Source organism: Phaseolus vulgaris, chromosome 4 (assembly GCF_000499845.2).
Source record: "Phaseolus vulgaris cultivar G19833 chromosome 4, P. vulgaris v2.0, whole genome shotgun sequence".
Taxonomy (NCBI): Eukaryota; Viridiplantae; Streptophyta; class Magnoliopsida; order Fabales; family Fabaceae; genus Phaseolus; species Phaseolus vulgaris.
The window spans coordinates 5,246,195-5,266,216 of record NC_023756.2 but is presented as its reverse complement, the minus strand read 5'-3'; the positions used below and the strand labels follow the sequence as shown (position 1 = coordinate 5,266,216).

General features: G+C 31.7%; 3 protein-coding genes across 6 annotated transcripts; 2 read left to right on the top strand and 1 right to left on the bottom strand.

Moving 5' to 3' along the window:
- The first annotated feature begins 2,402 nt into the window (after positions 1–2,402).
- Positions 2,403–8,588, top strand: LOC137837036 (uncharacterized). 4 transcript variants are annotated; one of them, XM_068645861.1, is made up of 9 exons: positions 2,403–2,743; positions 3,666–3,750; positions 3,884–6,168; positions 6,249–6,563; positions 6,642–6,741; positions 6,818–7,632; positions 7,732–8,146; positions 8,235–8,345; positions 8,460–8,480. In XM_068645861.1, the coding sequence occupies exons 3-6, from the start codon at positions 4,853–4,855 to the stop codon at positions 7,604–7,606; spliced, it is 2,520 nt and encodes an 839-aa protein (XP_068501962.1). In that variant the 5' UTR covers positions 2,403–2,743; positions 3,666–3,750; positions 3,884–4,852; the 3' UTR covers positions 7,607–7,632; positions 7,732–8,146; positions 8,235–8,345; positions 8,460–8,480. The 4 variants fall into 4 exon arrangements, with proteins under 4 accessions (XP_068501962.1, XP_068501961.1, XP_068501960.1 ...); XM_068645860.1 differs by having other exon boundaries at positions 8,235–8,361; positions 8,460–8,473; XM_068645859.1 differs by having other exon boundaries at positions 2,403–2,740; positions 8,235–8,588.
- LOC137836964 (uncharacterized) lies at positions 3,887–4,795 on the top strand. The gene has a single exon (XM_068645773.1). The coding sequence runs from the start codon at positions 3,887–3,889 to the stop codon at positions 4,793–4,795; it is 909 nt and encodes a 302-aa protein (XP_068501874.1).
- A 6,190-nt stretch (positions 8,589–14,778) lies between the features above and the next one.
- On the bottom strand, positions 14,779–19,861 carry LOC137837042 (putative disease resistance RPP13-like protein 1). Its single transcript, XM_068645868.1, has 2 exons — positions 15,608–19,861; positions 14,779–15,103 (listed from the first exon to the last, which is right to left on the bottom strand). The coding sequence occupies exon 1, from the start codon at positions 18,975–18,977 to the stop codon at positions 15,645–15,647; it is 3,333 nt and encodes a 1,110-aa protein (XP_068501969.1). The 5' UTR covers positions 18,978–19,861; the 3' UTR covers positions 14,779–15,103; positions 15,608–15,644.
- Between the last annotated feature and the right edge of the window lie 161 nt (positions 19,862–20,022).

Here is a 20,022-nt window from a genome sequence, read left to right as displayed (position 1 = left end):
ATGCTAAAAATCACCATCTACATGTTCTCCTTTATTATTTTTCCTTAAGCCTTTATTTCTTTTCATAGATTCAAGTTCTACTTGTGTTTTGAATTCCTTGAATATTGGAAACAACTTTGACTTCCTCTTAATAAGGTACACCTAATATCCTAAAGTAATAATCAATGAATGATACAAGATAATTTGCTCCTTCAAAGGATAATACTAGTGATTCCCACACATGAGAATAAATCAAGTCCAATATTTGCTTACTTTTGGTAGTCATCCTAGTAAAATTCAATCTATGTTGCTTTCTTATCCACAATGCTCACAAAAAAGTGAAATAACTTATTTGAGTTCAGGTAAGAGATTATTGGTAGATAATAGATTCTTTATTAAGTTCTTCACATGTTGTATCCTTTGAATTGTGCATACAATACCATCATAAATTTTTATCTTAACAATACTTACTCCAAAAACATTTAAGGCTCAACGTGGAGTCATGTGTCAGGTTGGACTTGAATCCACTACACACCCATCATAAAATTGTTTTTTACTATTATAGCTAATTATTATTTTGCTAACCAAAATATCTTTATCTTCTGGCGTGCTTGCAACACAACCTTTCGAGGTTCGTGCTTCAAAGTTATGTCCTCCATTCTTCATATGCCAACAATCTTTCTTCACATGTCCTCTTTAGTCACAATGGTAATATTTAAGATTCTTCATTCTTAGATACTTTAATCTACCATGATTTTGACTCCCACTAGAGTCATGTTTTATTGATTTATCTCTCATCGTGATTAAAAGGGTTAGTCAATTAAAAAAGGTTAGTCAAGAGTCACTTGATGCATTCATGTGAGCCAAAAGTGATAATAAATATATTTGTTGTAATTTGTGAATTATAATAAAATCCTTTAAGAGTTGCTTGAAAGAGAACTTAATATAGCTTAGTTTGAATCAGCCAATATAAATAAGTACATATCTTCTTTTTTATTGTGCTAGTCGTCAAACTATTTTCAACTAAATTTTACAAAATTATTTTCAATAGTTAGATGATCTTCCACCAAACCATCTGGTAAAGGTTGTGTTTTCCAAAACTTATGCAAAAAAAAATTAAACTTCATTTAAACCCCTTCTTAAATTAGTTTAGTCGTATATTCTATTTGGTGTTGGTTATTTAATTTATTCTAAAGGTTTGCATCCATGTAATAAATTTGTTGTAGGTGACATAAATTATCTTATATGGAGACTAAGTGGACCAACTGACAATTGAATCATAGCATTTGAGTTGTTACACTCTTAAGTAGAAAAATATCCACCCTACTATAGATTTTGGTCTAATTGTAAACACTTAATACAATAATTAGTATAAGAGTTAATTGGTACAATAAGTCACGAGTTTGATTCCCACAAGACAATTGTTGAGGAAAAAGTTGTTACAGATGACCTTAATTGTCTCGTGGTGGAGGTCAGGTGAGCATCGAATCAAGTGACATTAATTATCCTATGACAAAAATTAGATGAACTAAGTCACAATTGGATCATGACATTTGAACTGCTACACTCTTAAATACAAAGAGTTTACTATCACCTATAAATTTTGTTAATACTTGAAGAATCAGTCTTGGATAAATATATTTAAATCTTATAACCATGTCATTGATATAAGGAAACTTTATAACTATATTGCAAAAACATATATTAAAATATAAACTAAATAAATTTATAAATAATGAAGTTATTCATTTGTAAATTATTTAGTCAGTTTTATTTATCTTTACTTGCTTCAAACATTGTTTATAAATATATCAAAATACACACAACTATTAAATTAGAAATTTACAATTAATAAAAATTTACCAGTAATTTTATGTTATTAAATTATAAATTTACAATTAATAGAAATTTACCAATAACTTTATGTGGATACAATTTGAAAATTACAATAGAACATTCACTACAAGAAAATGATTAAATGACAACTAATTTAGAAACCAAAAAAAAATAGTTTCTATAGTAACTAATTTAGATACCATTTTATAAACTAAAAGTTATTAGTTACTAAAATGGTATCTATTATTAATAAAAAATATAATAAAATTAGATACTACATTTTTGGTAGCTAATAATAAATAAAAAATAAAATAAAATTAGAGACCATTTTTTTAGTCTCTTTGTTAAGATGTAATTAGAAACCAATTTTTAAGTCACTTTTAATCTATTTTAGAAACTAATTTTTTTGTTTATAAAAATAAAAAATTAAAAACTAATTTTTTAGTTTCTAATCATCACATAATTAGATACTTAAATTTTTAGTCACTATTATTTAAATTTAGATATTTAAATTTAGTTACTAATTTTAGAGTAATTAAATTTTATAAAATTATTTTTTTTTTAATTTGAGCAAATTGGGTGCAGGAGGTAAAATTAATTATTTTTTTAAATTTTTTTAACTTGAGCAAATTGGTTGCAGGGTAAAATTAATCTAGGGTAAAATGAATCTATCTTTTTCTCTGTAGCTTTTTCTTCTCATCTTTCAATCTCCACAACACACTCTCCAACCGGCGACGCATCCACGACGGCGACGCTCTCCGACGGCGACTCACTCGCGACAGCAGCGCGCAACGGCAGTGTATCCCGCGACAGCAGCGTGCGACGGCAGCGCATCCCGCAACAACAGCGTGCGACAGCAACGCGCGACGGCAGCGCAACGCGCGACGGCAGCGATTCTGCGACAGCAACGCACGACGACAGCAGAGTAGTATACTTCTCCTTGTCTCATTTCGTGCTCTATTCTTACTCTGTTTTTTATTTTTTGTGCTTGCTCATCCTTATAGATTTTAGGTCATTGCAGTAGAGTATGATGTTTTCCCTTGTCTCAAATTTAACAATTATATTCCAATGTGGAGTTTCAACATTTGATTTTCCCATAGAATGGTCCTCCTTCACATTTTTATTACTATTTCAGAAATTCAAAACTTAGCAATTCTTTTTAATCTTCTCAGATTGCGTAAATACTTAATTTATAACTTCTCAACTATAAACTGATAACACAGTTGTTCCTTATAAGATAATAATGTTAGTTTTATATTAGTTGATAGTTTTTTTAATCTATGTACAGAATCCTTATAACATAATAGTGTTAGTTTTTGTTTTTTGAATAGAGTATTCTCTGCTGTGTGCTATAAAATGCAAATCAATTCATTAATTTATTCACAAAAGTCTCCATCACTCTTAAATTTATGCATCTTGAACACATTAATAAGATATCCATTTGTATGAAATTGGTCTTATAATCTTGCACACACTTTTTGATCTAGTTCCAGACCTATAGGATTGTTACATATAATATTGAATGACTGAGTATTAAAAGTCATAAGATTAGAACGTCTTATGACTTGGGATAACCTAATTTTTTATGAGTTTCCTTTCTACTTATTGGACTTAGGATTTTAATTGGATATCCTCTTTGTTATCAATCCTTTTGAAAAATGGGATTTGTTTAGCACTACCATCTGCATGAAGCTGAAAATTAAACAAGAACTGCCCAAGATAACTTAATTTCTTCTATGTGTTGAGATGGATTTGTTTAGAAGTCTTATATTTATTCATAGGCTTTATATATGAAACTGTTTTGTTGAATGTCTACGTAGCTAATATGTGTATTAATATGTGTGTGGTAGGTGAGTAAATAGGTTGAATTCTTTTAGTCCAAGACTAGTACCTGTGGGGCTGCAAGTTTCTCCTGTTCTTCCGGCAAAAAAAAAGGTTAGAAATTTTTTATTTTAGTCATTGTATGTTAATAGTTTAGGGAATATTTGATTGTTCTCAAATAAATTAAATAATGATAGATTATTAGACTTTCTTTTATAGTTGAATGATGCATTGTGTTATACGACAGATTATGGATATTCGTCAAAATCGAAGTTGGATGTATGATAGATTTATGTCTGATAGAAGGGGATATAAAGATGCATTTTTAAAAGGAGTAGATGAATTTGTGTCATATGCATGTGCAGAAACAAATTTGTCAAATGGAAAAATAAGATGTCCTTGTTCTAAGTGCAAAAATCTAAGGTTCTTCCATTTTGAAGAAGTTAAAGTTCATCTTTATAAGAAAGGATTCATTCCTGAATATTGGTATTGGACATGTCATGGAGAAAGTGACCCAAACATATGCATAGATACTAGTCTTGAGATTTTGAGTACACAAGAAGGATACCTCAATAGATTTGAGAGCATGGTTTATGATGTTGCTGGTCTAGAGTATGAAATATATCATGATCAAGAAATGGATGACTCTCCAAGTATGAATGAGACTCCAAACATAGAAGCCCAAAGGTTTTACGAACTATTAGATGCAGCCCAAAAACCATTATGGCCCGGATGTAATAATCACACCGAATTATCTTTTGCTGTTAGATTTTTGACAATTAAATCAGAGGGGAACATGTCTCAAAGATCTTGTGATCAAACATTAGCCCTTATGAAAGAGACACATCCTATTGGTAATCTTATTCCTAAAGATTTCTATAGGGCCAAAAAGTTAGTCTCAAAACTTGGTTTAACTGCAAAAAAAATTGATTGTTGTGTTGATGGTTGTATGTTATTTTACACTGATGAAGAAATGAAGTTAAGAGAATGTAGATTTTGTCACAAACCACGTTTTCAGATACGAGGTGTTGGTAGAGATAAATACAAAGAGGTTCCTGTTAAAAGAATGCATTATTTACCTCTCATTCCTAGGCTTAAGAGATTATATGCCTCCATGAGTTCTGCTCCACATATGAGGTGGCATCATGAAAATAGATGAGAACCTGGGGTGTTGTGTCATCCATCTGATGGTGAAGCTTGGAAACATTTTGATAAAATGTATCCTGAATTTGCATCTGAACCAAGAAATGTAAGGTTAGCTTTATGTTCTGATGGTTTTTCACCTTTTAATAATTCGACTCCACCTTATTCTTGTTGGCCGGTAATTATCACCCCTTACAATCTTCCTCCAGAATTATGCATGACTACTCCTTTTATGTTTTTGACATTAATTATCCCTGGGCCACATAGTCCAAAAGGTAAAATTGATGTGTATTTGCAACCATTGATTGATGAGTTAAAACAATTATGGAATGGAGTGTTGACATATGATATTTCAAGAAAGCAAAATTTTATGATGAAAGCTACATTAATGTGGACTATTAATGATTTTCCTGCATATGGAATGTTGTCGGGTTGGAGTACATCAGGGAGATTAGCATGTCCATACTGTATGAACCAATCAAAAGCTTTTAGATTGAAAAGAGGTGGGAAAATTTCTTGGTTTGATTCTCATCGTCAATTTTTGCCTATGGACCATTCATTCAGAAGAAATAAGGATGCATTTTATAAAAATCGAATTGAAAAGTCTCAACCTCCAAAATTTTTTACTGGGAATGAATTGTGGGAACAAGTTTGTTTTCTCCCAAAAACAACTGAAGTTAGTCCTTGTATTTGTGATGAACATGGTGGGTCTCATAATTGGACAAAACAAAGCATCTTTTGGGAGTTGCCTTATTGGAAAACCAATTTGATAAGACATAATCTTGATGTAATGCATGTAGAGAAAAATGTGTTTGATAATGTCTTCAACACAGTGATGGATATAAAAAATAAGACCAAAGATAATGTTAAGGCGAGAATGGACTTGAAGGAGTATTGTAAGCGAAGAGAACTAGAACTACAAGTTCAATCTAGTGGAAAAGTCTTAAAGCCTAAAGCAAAGTTTGTTTTGTCCAATGAACAAAAAAATATTGTTTACAAATGGATTAGTGAGTTGAAAATGCCAGATGGGTATGCCTCAAATTTGCGTAGATGTGTAAACCTAAATCAGAGGAAGTTGTTTGGAATGAAAAGTCATGATTGTCATGTGTTAATGGAGATGTTATTACCTATTGCTTTTCGTGCACTTCCCCATCAGGTGTGGAATCCTATAGCTGAATTAAGTAAGTTTTTTAAGGATTTGTGCTCAACAATTTTGAGAGTGGATGATTTGTTATTAATGGAAAAAAACATCATCATTACGACATGTAAGTTGGAACAAATATTTCCTCCTGGATTTTTCAATTCCATGGAGCATCTACCTATTCATCTACCTTATGAAGCTAGAGTGGGAGGTCCTGTTCAATACCGCTGGATGTATCCATTTGAGAGGTAATTGTTTACTTCATTTAATGTACACAATTGTATATGTTACTTATAAGTTTAGTAGTTAACAATATGCTTTTGTATAGGTACTTGAATAGGTTGAAACGAATGGTTAAAAACAAATCCCATGTAGAGGGTTCTATTTGTGAGGCATACTTAAGCTTGGAGACTTCTCATTTTTGTTCATATTATTTTGAGTCACATGTCCAATCAATGAGAACTAAAGTTGGTCGAAATGATTTTGGAGGTCAAAATGACACGAGGCAAACAACTTTATCAGTTTTCAATCATGTTGGTCGTCCAGGAGGAACTTGTAAGAGTCATTATTTGAATGAGAAAGAATTAGCTACTGTGCATTTGCATGTCCTGCTTAATTGTGAGGAAGTTCAACCATATATTGAGTAAGTATTTTAATTTTATATCTCATTTATTTATTTTTTTAATAGTTTTAATGTATATAAGAATGTATACAATTACAGACACTTTGTGCAATATTTGGAAGCATCTATTCCAAATATAAGTAGAATTGATATTGATGGGAGAATTGCATCCGAATTTCCATTTTGGTTTCGAACATATGTAAGTATTATACACTTTTCTTTTGAATAGTTTTATTAATTATGAAAAATAATGATTTTGGGATTGTTATTTATAGGTTCATGATAGAAATAACTTAGTACAAAATCAACATTTGCATCACTTGGCATGGGGTCCCCAAAAAAAGGTTCATACTTGGCCCATATACTTTGTCAATGGTTTCAAGTTTCACACGAAAGAATGGAGTATTGGTAAGAAAACAATCAATTGTGGAGTTTGTGTGAAGGATGATAATGAAAAATACTATTATGGTATTATCAAAGAGATTATGCAAGTAGAATACTCAAGAGAACCAACCAAACAATTGGTGGTATTTAACTGTGAGTGGTTTGATAATACCATTAATCATGGTATAAAAGTTCAACCTCAATATGACATTGTGGAGGTTCATTGTCAAAGAAGATATTCAAATTTTGATCCTTTCATATTTGCAACAAATGCAATTCAAGTATATTATGTACCTTATCCAGAAAAAATAAAAGAAAAGGTCAATTGGTGGGTGGTTATTAAAACCAAACCAAGATGTACAGTGGATGATCGATATACATTAGAGGTTGCTTATCAAGAGTCAACAACTAACGTTAATATCACAACAAATGAGGAGTTACTTGGTCATTTGATGGATGAAGACGAGTATGAGGAAATAGATGAACTAGACATGAGAGTTGTTGAGAATTCGAAAGAAAGTAAGCAAATGGAAGAGGAAGAAGAGGAAGAAGAGGAAGAAGAGGAAGAAGAAGGTTTTTTTGAAAGTGAATTTGAGTATGATTCTGAAGATGATGAAAACTTAAATCAATATAGACTTGATGATTACTTTAATGGTAATAGTGATGATAGTGATGAGTAAATCACTTTCTTTATGATACTGTAAAGGTGAGGCTTCATTTGTATTTGTGTTCTATTTTCTATAATTTTTTCTATTATGTTTTATTGATTTCAACAATTTTCTAATTTGTTTTATAATTATTGCAGATGTTAAACAAAAATCATGGTAAAGAAGTTACTTTTTGTGAACATTCGACCAAACAACGTTCAAGACGTCCTTCTCAAATTACTTGTGCTTCTCGACCAATTGCTTTCCATCCATTGATTCATCATTCAGAACATCTCAGTTTGCAGCTCAACCTTTGGCATTAGGAGCTTTTAGTTCAAATTCAAAACCAAATGTTAATCAATCATTCAAAACACCTAAGTTTGCAGCTCAACCTTTGGCACCAGGAGCTTCTAATTCAAATTCAAAACCAAATGTTGATCAATCATTCGGAACATCTCAGTTTGCAGCTAATTCAACATCAAATGAAATTAATTCAACACCAGATGAAACTAATTCTACATCAGAGTCACATGGCAATTATGTCAAGTCAGTTTTAAACCTTGATGGGCAAGGGTATGTATATCAATGTAATCATTACTCTTATAACAACCAAATTAATAATAAACTGTGGAATTATGATAATTTACATGTCATTTTGCAGATTCTTACCTTCACGCCCTGCAGCTAATGGGATTGGAAATATCTTCAAAAGTCATTATACCGATCCATGACCATCTTGGAAGAAGATACCAATTAGAACAAGAGACTTGTGGTTTGGAGAGTTTTTGGTTGATTTCATATAATTAACTTTGTTTAATTATCTAGTTTAATTTTATTATCTATGTTAGTCTTACATATAATTAACTTTGTTTCTTTATTAATGCAGAAGAAGTTTTCGATTTGTCCACCGGATCATTGGTGGGCAAGAAAGAATTTTGAAATGCGAGGTGCTGTAATCATGAAAAATAATCTAAATAAGGCTCGACAGAGAAAGATTAAGCCAAACTGGATTGGAGATAGTACATGGGATATATTATGTCAGCAATGGGCATCTGAAGAATTCCAAAAGAAAAGCACGATCGGGAAAATAAATAAAGTCTCTGGATGTGGAGGTTTTGGAGGATCTCGTCACACATGTGGCTCTATTAGCACATCTCAGCATAAATATAATATGGTAATTTGTTTTCTAACTATTTTCTTTTTATAACATCTCAATATATATATATATATATATATATATATAATATGGGAAGTGTGTGAATTTTATTTTTTTAGACAAAGATGAATGGAATTCCTCCCACTATATTAGAATTGTTTTGTCGCACGCACCAACGACGTAAAGACAACTCTTGGGTGGATAAAAAATCAGAACAAGTAAATGTAATGAACTATTACCTTTTATTTTAGTTGTTTTGTTATATTTTTTGTTTTTTCATTTTCAATGTTAAAGTTATTGTTAGTTTATTGCTGTTGTGTGTTTAAATATTTTGAAATTTTGGATGAAAAGTAGTGTGGTTGAAGTGAAACAGCTTGCGATAAAGCTCAATTTCATGATTTTCAAAAGCTGGGATAGGTTTGTAGAAAAAGTTGTTAATGTGCTTTCCCTGAAAACTGTTTGAGCTAGAGGCATACACTGCTATAGTGATTAGTCTCTCTCAACCTCTAGGTTCCTAGTCTATCCGACCTGTCCTTCATCATCAAGTTCATCTAGATTTTGCCTCTTAGGTGCATCTTACAAGACAAGGGTATGTATGTATGTTCCTTGTCACTTTTTTATTATTATATTTCAAGGGTAGGTGCATCCATAACTATTATTACAAAACACAACTCAATTATGCAAGACCACAGTGTAAGAACCGAGGGAAATCCTAGACATGGATGGGGCAACCTAGACATGGTAAAAAGCAACCAGAGAAAGGGTTACTCTAAGTGAAACCCTAAGCCTGCAAAGGAGTCAGACTCTGACTGGATATCTAGAATGGCCATAGTGAGCACGGGCTTTTGAATTAATATCTCACAGAGCAAATATGGAAGCATATTGTGATACTTAGGCCTTGAGGCCCTCCTGACCAATAGATTAGCTTTGAGATGGGTTTTCCTCCTGGGTTTGAGTCGTACTAAAAACATTGGAACAAATCAAAGGGAGCATGTCCCAATTAAATAAAGACTAAATCAAATTTAAATGCAACTTTCACGTTTAATTTAAAAATATAAACTGCTATTGGTGGTGATGAAAAGCCAGAGGAACCAATAGCTCCAGTTATGGCAGCATTGGCTGCCTGCTGAATATACACCATGTTGTTATTTTGATTACACCTGCTGAATATAAATCATTTGTTTACAGTTTTACACTTTAGAGCATATATAAGTGACCTCCAATTACAATAAAGAAGCTTTGCATGTAAGTACACAATGAATTTAAAGAAAATTAATAAAAGATAACAAGATAAATGTCTTGCACCACTGTATCAGAATGAAACCTGACAAGGTTTTAAATTTCTAATCAATAAAAACAATACCTTAAATCAATGCTAATGAACCGAGGGGAATCAAATCAGTGTGTTAGGTTGTTATTAGACATTGGAAAAACCGAGGAACCAGTATGACACCAAACCAACACTGGCAATTGCTTCTTTGGTGCCAAAGAGAAAGAGGGGAATTGCTGGCACACACATAGATCCTTACCAAATAAACCTCAGAGTACACTGTTATGATATGTCACTGTTATTGTTTACCTGTACATTAATGAAAAGTTTCCAACTAATTTCTTTTTAATTACTTCAAATAGACCGAGAAGCAATCATTCATGAAATAATATCTGTTTGTTTTCTTGATCAATATTCTATTGGTATAAATATTCTATTGATGTTAACAGGCAGAATTTACACGTAAATTTGAAGACTTAACACAAAATGCATCTGCACAAGGAATTCCCCCTCCAAATGAGTTAGATGTTTGGTGTGATGTAGCTGGAACCAAGAATGGGAGGATATATGGTCTTGGAATTGAATCTACTGTTATTGGAGGTAGGCCTTACTACCTTGGCTCATCTTCTTCCTCAAATGGGTGGATACAAAGTCAAGAGCTTGATGAACTTAAAAGAGATATGGAAGTAGTTAAGAAAGAAAGAGATGAGCTTCGAATCAAAATTTTAAATATTGAGCAACTTTTTGAGAAAAACAATGCAATGATTCGACAATGGATGGATAGTATTAATCGTCAATCAATGCCACCAAGTTTTGAGGAAACTCAAGATGAGGATGAAACACAACCACCTAGTCAACCACTCAGTCCTTATCAAGGTAATTTTGTTACACTATTCTATATATATTTTTAAATTTCAATCTTGCTAATAAATTTTATTTTATATTTTTTGACAGGTAGATGATTATTGTTATAGCTAGCATCAAAAGCTCACATGGTACACCACTGAGCATTAGCTCTTCATGGAATAAAGTTCACAAAAAAATGATAGATTAAGCATTTTACTTTTCAAGCGCCTTGTTTGAATCATTTGTAATGATTAGCAGCAGCTCTTAGCTTCTACATTGCATAAAATTACTTCTAACAATAGAAATAGTTGTTATAAGTTGTTAATGACAGCATAGTTGGTGCTGCAGAATTATAATATGTGTCATTCTCATGTGCTTTGAAGTCCTTTTGTTCTGTTTTTTATGCAGTTTTATTCCAGCTATGCCAATCTTTTTTTGCCTCACTGTCAGGAACTAAAACCATAGTTGGTAGAGGGTAGATAAAGTAAGAGTGGGTATGCTAGTAGGTGCAACTGTGTAATTTTTTACCTTAGCTGCAGGTTCCTTCTGTTGATAAGCTCAAGAGGGGTGGTTCTGCAGAACCTTATATAGACAAGTAAGATAAATGATATAGTGAACAATATTGAGAGGGCCACTATTACAACCATCTTGCTTGGACAAACTGGTTGATGGAAATCTTGCATGGTGTCTGTCTCACTGTATTGTGCTTGAACATTAGAATGAAATAAAGAACCATCATGATGAACACTGGTAAATGGTTCTTGAAAGGCATGTTCCTGAAAATTGAGATCATGCCACCAGTGATGATGCTCCAATGCATATTTGGCAAATCATTTTTAGAGCTATAGCTATATCTGTATTTGATAAATGCAGACAATGAGAAAGTTTTCAATCTTGGCTTTTAATTAGTTTTACACTCCCCAACAAGGAAGGTTAATCTGTTTGTTGGTTTATGCAATGAACGCATCAACAATTAAATAAAAAATAATAATAATAATAAAATAAAAAAAAAATAAAATAAAATAATAATAACATAAATAAATAATAATAAAATAATTAAAATAATAAAATAATATTTTATAATAAATTATATTATTTAGAGACCAATATAGTGACCATTTTTTGGTATTTATATTCTATATATTTTGGTCACTAAATTAGTTTAAATAAAATTGGTTGTTAATTTGGTTTTTATATAATTGGTCACTAAATTAGTTTCTATATATTTGGTCACTAAATTAGTTTCTACATATTTGGTTACTAAATTAGTTTCTACACATTTAGTCACTAAATTAGTTTCTATATATTTGGTTACTAAATTGGTTTTTATTTAATGTCACTAAATTGGTTTCTAAATTAGAATCTAAATTGGTATCTAAAATTAGCGACCATGATTTTAGCCACTTAAGACTATTAGTTTCTAAATTAGTTTCTAATAAGTTAATGACTAATTTTATCATTTTAGAAACCAAAAAATTAGTTTCTAAAAGCACTTTTTCTTGTAGTGATTGATACGTTTGTCATATAAAAATATTATCTACTCCAAAATCTCATCACAAACTTAGACTTTAATGATAGGTCAGAATTAATTTGGTCTAATATTTTTCCTTATCTTATTTGGCATAGTTTTTATAAGAACCTGGAATGTCTACCTATGCATAGTTTTGCTTGATTCTTCCACATGAGTTTATGTTGTTTTGTTATCGTGTTGGAATGAATTAAGGAAAGAGGAAACACAAAACATCTGATAACAGAGAAAAGGATACTCTAAGATGCACCCAACCGTGTTGATTTTCAATTGGATTTAGTCCCTTCATTTTGATCTTAAGGGTTTAGGGTTTATATGCAGTGTATGTATGTGGTTTTTTTTTTCATTTGTAATGGAAAGGTTGGTTAGTTGATATCAATGGAAACAGATTTTTTCCTGAATTTTTTCAGTTTACTAGAACTTCTCAAGGAGGAGGCCATCATAATGACATTCTAGCACTCCTGATTATAGAAAAAAATTTATGTTGTTTCAAAGTGGCATGCAGGAACTCATGTTCTATCAAGAATGGTTCATATAGTGAATTTTCCCTTCAGTCCATGATTTATAAATGGCAACATTGGAACATTGATTTGAACATATAAGTTGTTTCATTAGATTAGCTGTAAAATTCCTTGGTGCCATAGTAGCAATGGACCAAAGTGATTCTTTGAAATCACCCCATATACAAGTAATTATGTTCATACAGTTTCTGTTAGGCTAATGGTTGACATCCTGCTAAGTTCAACCTATTCTATAGTCTCTACCTTCCTAACCCTAACCCTAACCCTAATCTCTCTCCAAATCTTTCTTTTTCAAACTCAAAATCTAGCTAATTAGCTTTAACACCAATGGACAAATTTTTTTTTACCAAATATTAAACAAGAACCAAAAGACTTAGAACACAATCACCAACTTTTTAGGTCAAACTCAGATTTAATTGGACAAACTTCAATACAAAGAGTGATAGCCCAACAATAAAAAAGAATAAATTAGCTCAAAGACAGCTTTGATAAGTAATTTTGGTAAAAAAAATATTGAAAATTTAAAATTATTTGGTTGAAAACTAACTTTTTCCATAAAAAAATATATAAGAAAAAAGTATATAAATATTTTCATAAATTAAAATTAACTTATATACACAAATAAAAAATGATCAATTTTTAAAAAACTTAAATATGATAATTTGGACTAATTATTTTTTGTAAATTATAAATTAATTAATTTCCTTTTTTTCTTTCATTCTTTTCTCATATGATTTCAAACGATTTTTAACAAATAAATACCACATCTTAATATTTACGAAATAAAAACATTACCAAAATGTAATCTATGGTTTTTTTTTACGAAAAAAAATAAAAATGACCTTTTATATTTTTTCTTCAATATGAAAGTAATGTTTTTTCTCGAACAAGGTGTGAAGAATCTAATAATCAATTATAGTGGGAAAATAATACACTCGTTTAATTTATGTGATAAAAGGTTTAATTTTTTTTACCAAGAAATTTGTAATTTTTTAAAATTGGTAATATCTATACATAATTCCAACAGTTTGATGAACATTAATTAATAGTTTTATGAATTTGAAATATTTTATATTATTATTTAATGACAAATAATAATATGTAATGATTTTTAGTAATCATTTTTCAAAAATTATATTTACGTTATTCTTTTACTAAGTGATAATAAACTTTTTATATTGATAATGTGTAAAATTCAAAACCTCAACATTAAACATTCAAATTCTCACATTATTATTTAATTTTTTTACATTTTAAAAAATAATATTATATGTATCACATGAATAATTATATAATAGGATAATATGATACATTTAATAAACCTTATTAAGATAATCTCTTGTATTATCTTAAATCAACCTATAAAAATGACTCTTAAGGTTATCTTTAATGTAGTATCTTATTATTTTTTATATCTCATTATTTTTCACATTTTCTTACTTCAATGCAAAAGTTATATAATTTTTCTTTTTTTTGATAAATTTCACATTAATAAATTTAATTTTGATAAAAATAAGGTAATTTAATTTGAGTAATCAATTAAATAAACTTTAGATGTGTTTTCAAAAACATTAAAATTGAAAATTGACATTTAATTTTTTTCATACTCTTAAAAGATCGAAAAGTATTCATAGTTATTTATTTCACATTTGAGAATCAAGTAAAAAATAAACTTGTTAATTCTGCAAATTTTGTGCTCTTACAAGGTTTTGAAACAAGTTTTTTCTCCTTATGCATGGTTTTTGTAGTCATTTGACTTTTTAAGCTTTTAGTGAGATTACTTTGTATACTAATTTGACTTTTCTTTTCTTTTAAATTTGAAACCAATTTAATAAAAAAGAAAAGAAAAGGAAGGTTAAAATTCCTTACTATTAAAAAGCAAGATTAAAAATCCAATTACAATCTCCAGATTGTAGAGGAGAGGTAATAAAGTAGTAAAATATAATTGAAACAGTAACATACAAATAAGAAAAGTGGGTTCTATTTTATTCCTTCAAAGACAAGTTTAGAATCAAATAGACCCACCAAGAGGTTCAACAAAAGAGTTTGGTTCAGAAATCCACTTTCCAATCTACAATGTTCTAAGAATTAATGTTTAAAGTATTTGAATTTCAAAACTCCATTCTTTCAATTTGTCTCTCAGATGTTGGAGTTTGCTCGGGAATTGTATAATATCATGGTACACTGCTAGAAACCAACTTTGGAAGAGCTGTGGAAGAAATAAGGTAGAAACAAAAGCATTAGCACATTGTTCCATTTAAATCATTAACTTAAAATTCAAGAAAGAATGTGTGTACCCATCATAAATACACTAGCATACAAATTTTATAGAGCTGCATGCAATGGGGTTGGAGTAGCTACAGCTTGAATTGAGTATGGTGAGTGAGTGATGTAGTTGATGAATGATAAAGCACATGTCTCTGCCATTAATGTATATTCTAATTCCTACTTTCAGAACCTCTACCATCACATGGAAAATGTTCGACACATTTGGTTGGAAGAATTGAAATAATTTTGCACGAAAATAAGAGTAAAATAAAAGTAATTGATTGATGAAAAACGTAGTTGAGCCATCCTCCTTTAATAAATATCATGAGTTTAAGAAGTATAACATGTGCTGCTCTTTTTTGGAAAATGGCAATTATAGGTTTACCGTTTGCAACTAAAAAAATTGTAATCCAAAAGGTACAAAGATACTGTGGAGAATTCGAACCTGTTGAAGTGACAGACAAATTCAAATAGGTGCACGCCTAATATGATCGAATATCCAGTTTTTGGATGTGAGCAATCTTTCCCCAGTCTTCGCCATCTGGATTCCGACAACGCTCCTTCAGCAATGGACAACCACAGATTGTAAGAGAATAGATGGATTTGGGGAGACCCTCCGCTGGTAAGCATTCAAGCCTGGGACAACCATGAAGTGTGAGAGAGGAGAGGTGGCAGAGACCCTTGTAGTGCATCTTTTTAAGATTTGAACAATTATGGATATATAGAGAGATGAGAGAGCGTGGCAGCAAAACTTCATCGGGAAAACACTCCACGTCGTCCAACTGTTCAATAAACAAGGTTTGAAGAGATGTGTTGGGATCCAAGTTGTCTCTCAAGGAGGCTATAAGTTTTAAACTTGAAAGAAACATATGTTTTATATTTAATGGCAAACCTCCATCTGGGAACAACTCAACTTCTGGACAATTAAGTATATAAAGCTCAGTAAGAGACGGAAACAGGATTTGCATGGGTTTGGGAAACAGGAATGATTTAAATTGAGGGCAATCACGAATATGTAGATTCATGAGATGATTATGAGCGTACTCCTGTGAAATTATTTCTATGTGGTGGCACAATGTCAGATGAAGTTCATGGAGCTTTGGAAAGAAATGTAGTCGAAAGATGCCATCAGTATGCGATGTGTCCATACTGTTTCCGCTAATTCTGAGCTCATCACTAACAACTTCTTTCGTACCTTTCAGTTTCGGACAATCATTCACAAAAAGCAGTTGAAGACGTGGAAAAGAAGTAGTTTTACACTCCCATTCTTCCCATTCCTTCATATTCCTGAATTCCAACCACTCCAAGGATGCAAACGAAGAGTTACTCCCATAAAATTCATCACCAACGCTCACTATTCCATCTAACCCTATAATTAGGAGGGTCTTCAGTGATGACAAAAGTCCAAGGGGAGGCAAACATAGGCAATATTTACACTTCTCCAACTGTAAAAACACCAGATTTGAATTATCGAATTCCCAACTTGGGAATTCTGTACCACTGTAGTTCCTAATAAACAAATTCTCCAAGTGATTGGAAGGTTGTAGATTCTGAAGTACTTCCTTTTCTTTCTTTGGATCATCAGGCATGTGGTCCGACTTCCATTCTAATTCTAGCTTCACAAGGCGTTTATCTTTCAAATTTGCTTTTAATGCATCCAAAGGATTCCCAATATTCTGCACGTCATTGATTGATAGCCTTCCATGAAGATTGAGTCCTCCCAATTCGCCCAGTTGCTTAGTACTTAGCTCACTATTTTTATCCACGAAAAACATACTTAGTACTTGAAGATTCTTCAATTCTCCAAAATGCATTGGCATCTTTCTCACTTTTGTACCTTCAAATTCCAGGCAACGCAATTTGGTAAGCTTATGCAAATTTGAGGGAAACTCCTCCAACAATGAACAAGAGCTCAACTTCAGTATTAGTAAGTTATAGAGCAAACATATCGAGTCAGATAGCTTTTGTATAAATGTAAACGAAAGATCTAACGATTGGAGATGTTTAAGATCACCTACAGAATCTGGGACCTCTCTAAGGTCTGAACAACCATAGAAAGATAACACGCGTATAAACTTAATCTTGGAAAACAAATCATGTATCAAAATCTTGAAATGCCATCCCCCAAATGTTGAGATAGAAAGAAATGAACGAAGTCTTTTAGCATCAGTTAAACTCTCAAAACCATCAAAACTTTCGACGTCACGAAATTCAAATGAAAAATGACGGGTTGTTTTCGACATACATTTTTCATTATAAAATTTCAACCTGAAACAGAAATCCGCACATACATATTTTGCCAAATCATTCAGAAGGTCATGCATGACGAAACGCCCTACGAAGCTTGATTGGTTAAAAAAACACCTTGACAGTAGATCATTGAAGTACTCTTCACCAACTTGTTCTGGATGTCTAATCTGTTGTGGACTCAGTAGAAAATTTTGGGCCATCCACAAAAAAATTAACTCCTCCTTCCCAAACTTATAATCTTTGGGGAATAAGGCACAATAAGCAAAGCACCTTTTAAGATGAGAAGGAAGATGGCGATAGCTCAAAAATAACGCAGGAATAATTTCACTGTGTTCTTTTGGTAACTCCCATATCTCACTTTCCAATATGTTCTTCCAATCTGAAATGGATGACTTTGTGCTCAAAAGACATCCAATTGTTTTGAGAGCTAGAGGTAATCCCTTGCACTTCTCAACTATTCTTCTACCAACCTTCATTAACTCATCATTCAATTCAAGATCACCATCTTTTAATGCATGATTTTCAAAAACTTTCCAGCATTCATCCTCTCCTAATTGCTTTAGAAGATGCACTTCAGACCTCATGCTAGAAGCAACTTTCTCACTTCGAGTTGTGACAAGAATTCTACTTCCTGGAGCCCCGTAGCTAAGAGGAGTTCGCACAGCTTCCCATTCTGCTGGTCTTTCGTTCCAAACATCATCCAAAACAAGAAGAAATCTCTTTCCTAACAATTTTTCTTTCAGTTTTTTGTGAACCATTTCTAGGTTCCCACTGTCATCTTTTTGATTTGTGATTGCCTCAAGAATTGTTCTTGTCACGGTCAAAACATGAAAATGATCAGAAACACAAACCCATGCTTTGATATCAAATTTTGCATCTTCGATCTTAGGATCACTGTACACATGCTGGGCCAGGGTGGTCTTACCCAACCCACCCATGCCCACAATGGAAAGTATTGATGGCTGGTTAGGATTGTCAGTTTCAGATGTGAGCCAATTAATTATTATATCTTTATCAGCATCTCTCCCATAAATAACACTTTCAACCACCAAAGAAGATGATGGCAATTTCTGTGACATTCTACTGCCTGATCTATCATTATCATCAGAATAAGTACCCTTTTTCAAACCAAGAGCATCCTTTTGGTTTGCAAGATATTCTAGTTTCTCGAGGACTTCTTTCATCTCTGATTCAATTTTCTTGTTAAATGAAGTAGAGTTGAAGAAATTTGATACCTTGGAAGTAAAGGTTTGAGGTTGGGATTGAGCTTCGACTTGGCATCTGGTGAGTTCGTAGTCAATTTCACCCAACAGATCCTCTGCATCAAAGACAGCCTCTTTGGCATCAAAAAGCCATGCTTTGACGTGTGGATCTGTGAACTGCTTTAGTTCAGCATCATCAGCGAGAGCATTGATGGAGTGCAGCATGGTTTTCAAATTGCTGAGGAGCTTCTCATCAAGTTTTCTTCCACGAAAGAAGTCTACAATTTGAGGAGAAGCGAGCCTATCGAATGCAACCTGAAGAAAGGCGGAAAGAAGAGCACCACCAACAACTTCTGCTGCCATGGTAGGAAGGAGTTGGAAATGAAGTGAAATGGATTGAGTGCAGGAATGAATGGTAGAATGATGAAAAGAGAAGTTAGAAAGGATGACAGGGGAACATCTTTTTCTTTAAAGGAATGAATGGATATTGATTGAACTGAAGAATGATGGCTTGACTTTAATTGCTACTCAAGCAATATGCATTCAAGGGTTGTGATGAATTAAAGTATGAAATCCTGATATGGGAAGAGGGTTGTGGGCCCCAGTGAAGGAATAATTGTTGACTGTTTCTGATAAGAAAAGTGTTGCCAACTGTAATCCATGAATGGATGTCTGATAATAAGATGAAACAAATGAAATCTGAGAGTATTTCGAAACCAAAATTTTAATTGCTTGGATAATCTCTGACTTCAAATAATATCTTTTATGCAACAATTATATTATATTCATGCAAATTTAAAAGATATATGATATGGAGGAGTTTAATTTATTTATTCATATACTCTATATAGAGTAAAATATAACAAAATATCAAATATTAACAATATCTCAATCTGAATGTCTTAAATATAAATAATAAAGGAATATATTTTTATCTTTATGCAAGAGATATTTGTGAAGGAGAATTAGGGTAAGAAATGCTCGTAAGAGGAATGATGATAAAGATGCCAAGGAACCCTTGTCACTCTTGTTGAAACCTGCGACTGTGAAAATTTGTGTTCTGAGATACATGCCTTACCATGATGAAAGGCTTGTTTTTTAAGTTCTTCAATATAAAATTTTAGCACGTTAAAAATTAGCACCTGAATTGGACATTTTTTATTTATTTTAACTCCATCTTGAGTTCAATTACTATAATTTTTAATTTCTTATATTTTACTAATTTATTAAATGTTTACATATGTATTAATATAAAAAAAAAATCTTCAATACCTGTAAGATGACATTGTTTTCATATTGTTTCATTTTCTAAAGTTTTTTTTTTACTCATTAATAAATCTTAAACTATTCTATCATCTACGTTTCTTTTCATAATCTATCACTGTATTGTTACCAACTATTCTAAAAA

Excerpts from the sequence above, each read along its gene's own strand:
- LOC137836964 (XM_068645773.1), top strand. The coding sequence starts at position 3,887 with ATGGATATTCGTCAAAATCGAAGTTGGATGTATGATAGATTTATGTCT.
- LOC137837036 (XM_068645859.1), top strand. The coding sequence starts at position 4,853 with ATGTATCCTGAATTTGCATCTGAACCAAGAAATGTAAGGTTAGCTTTA. Across the intron at positions 6,564-6,641 it reads GAAGTTCAACCATATATTGA|ACACTTTGTGCAATATTTGG; the intron begins GTAAGTATTTTA and ends ATACAATTACAG. Across the intron at positions 6,742-6,817 it reads CATTTTGGTTTCGAACATAT|GTTCATGATAGAAATAACTT; the intron begins GTAAGTATTATA and ends TGTTATTTATAG.
- LOC137837042 (XM_068645868.1), bottom strand. The coding sequence starts at position 18,977 with ATGGCAGCAGAAGTTGTTGGTGGTGCTCTTCTTTCCGCCTTTCTTCAG.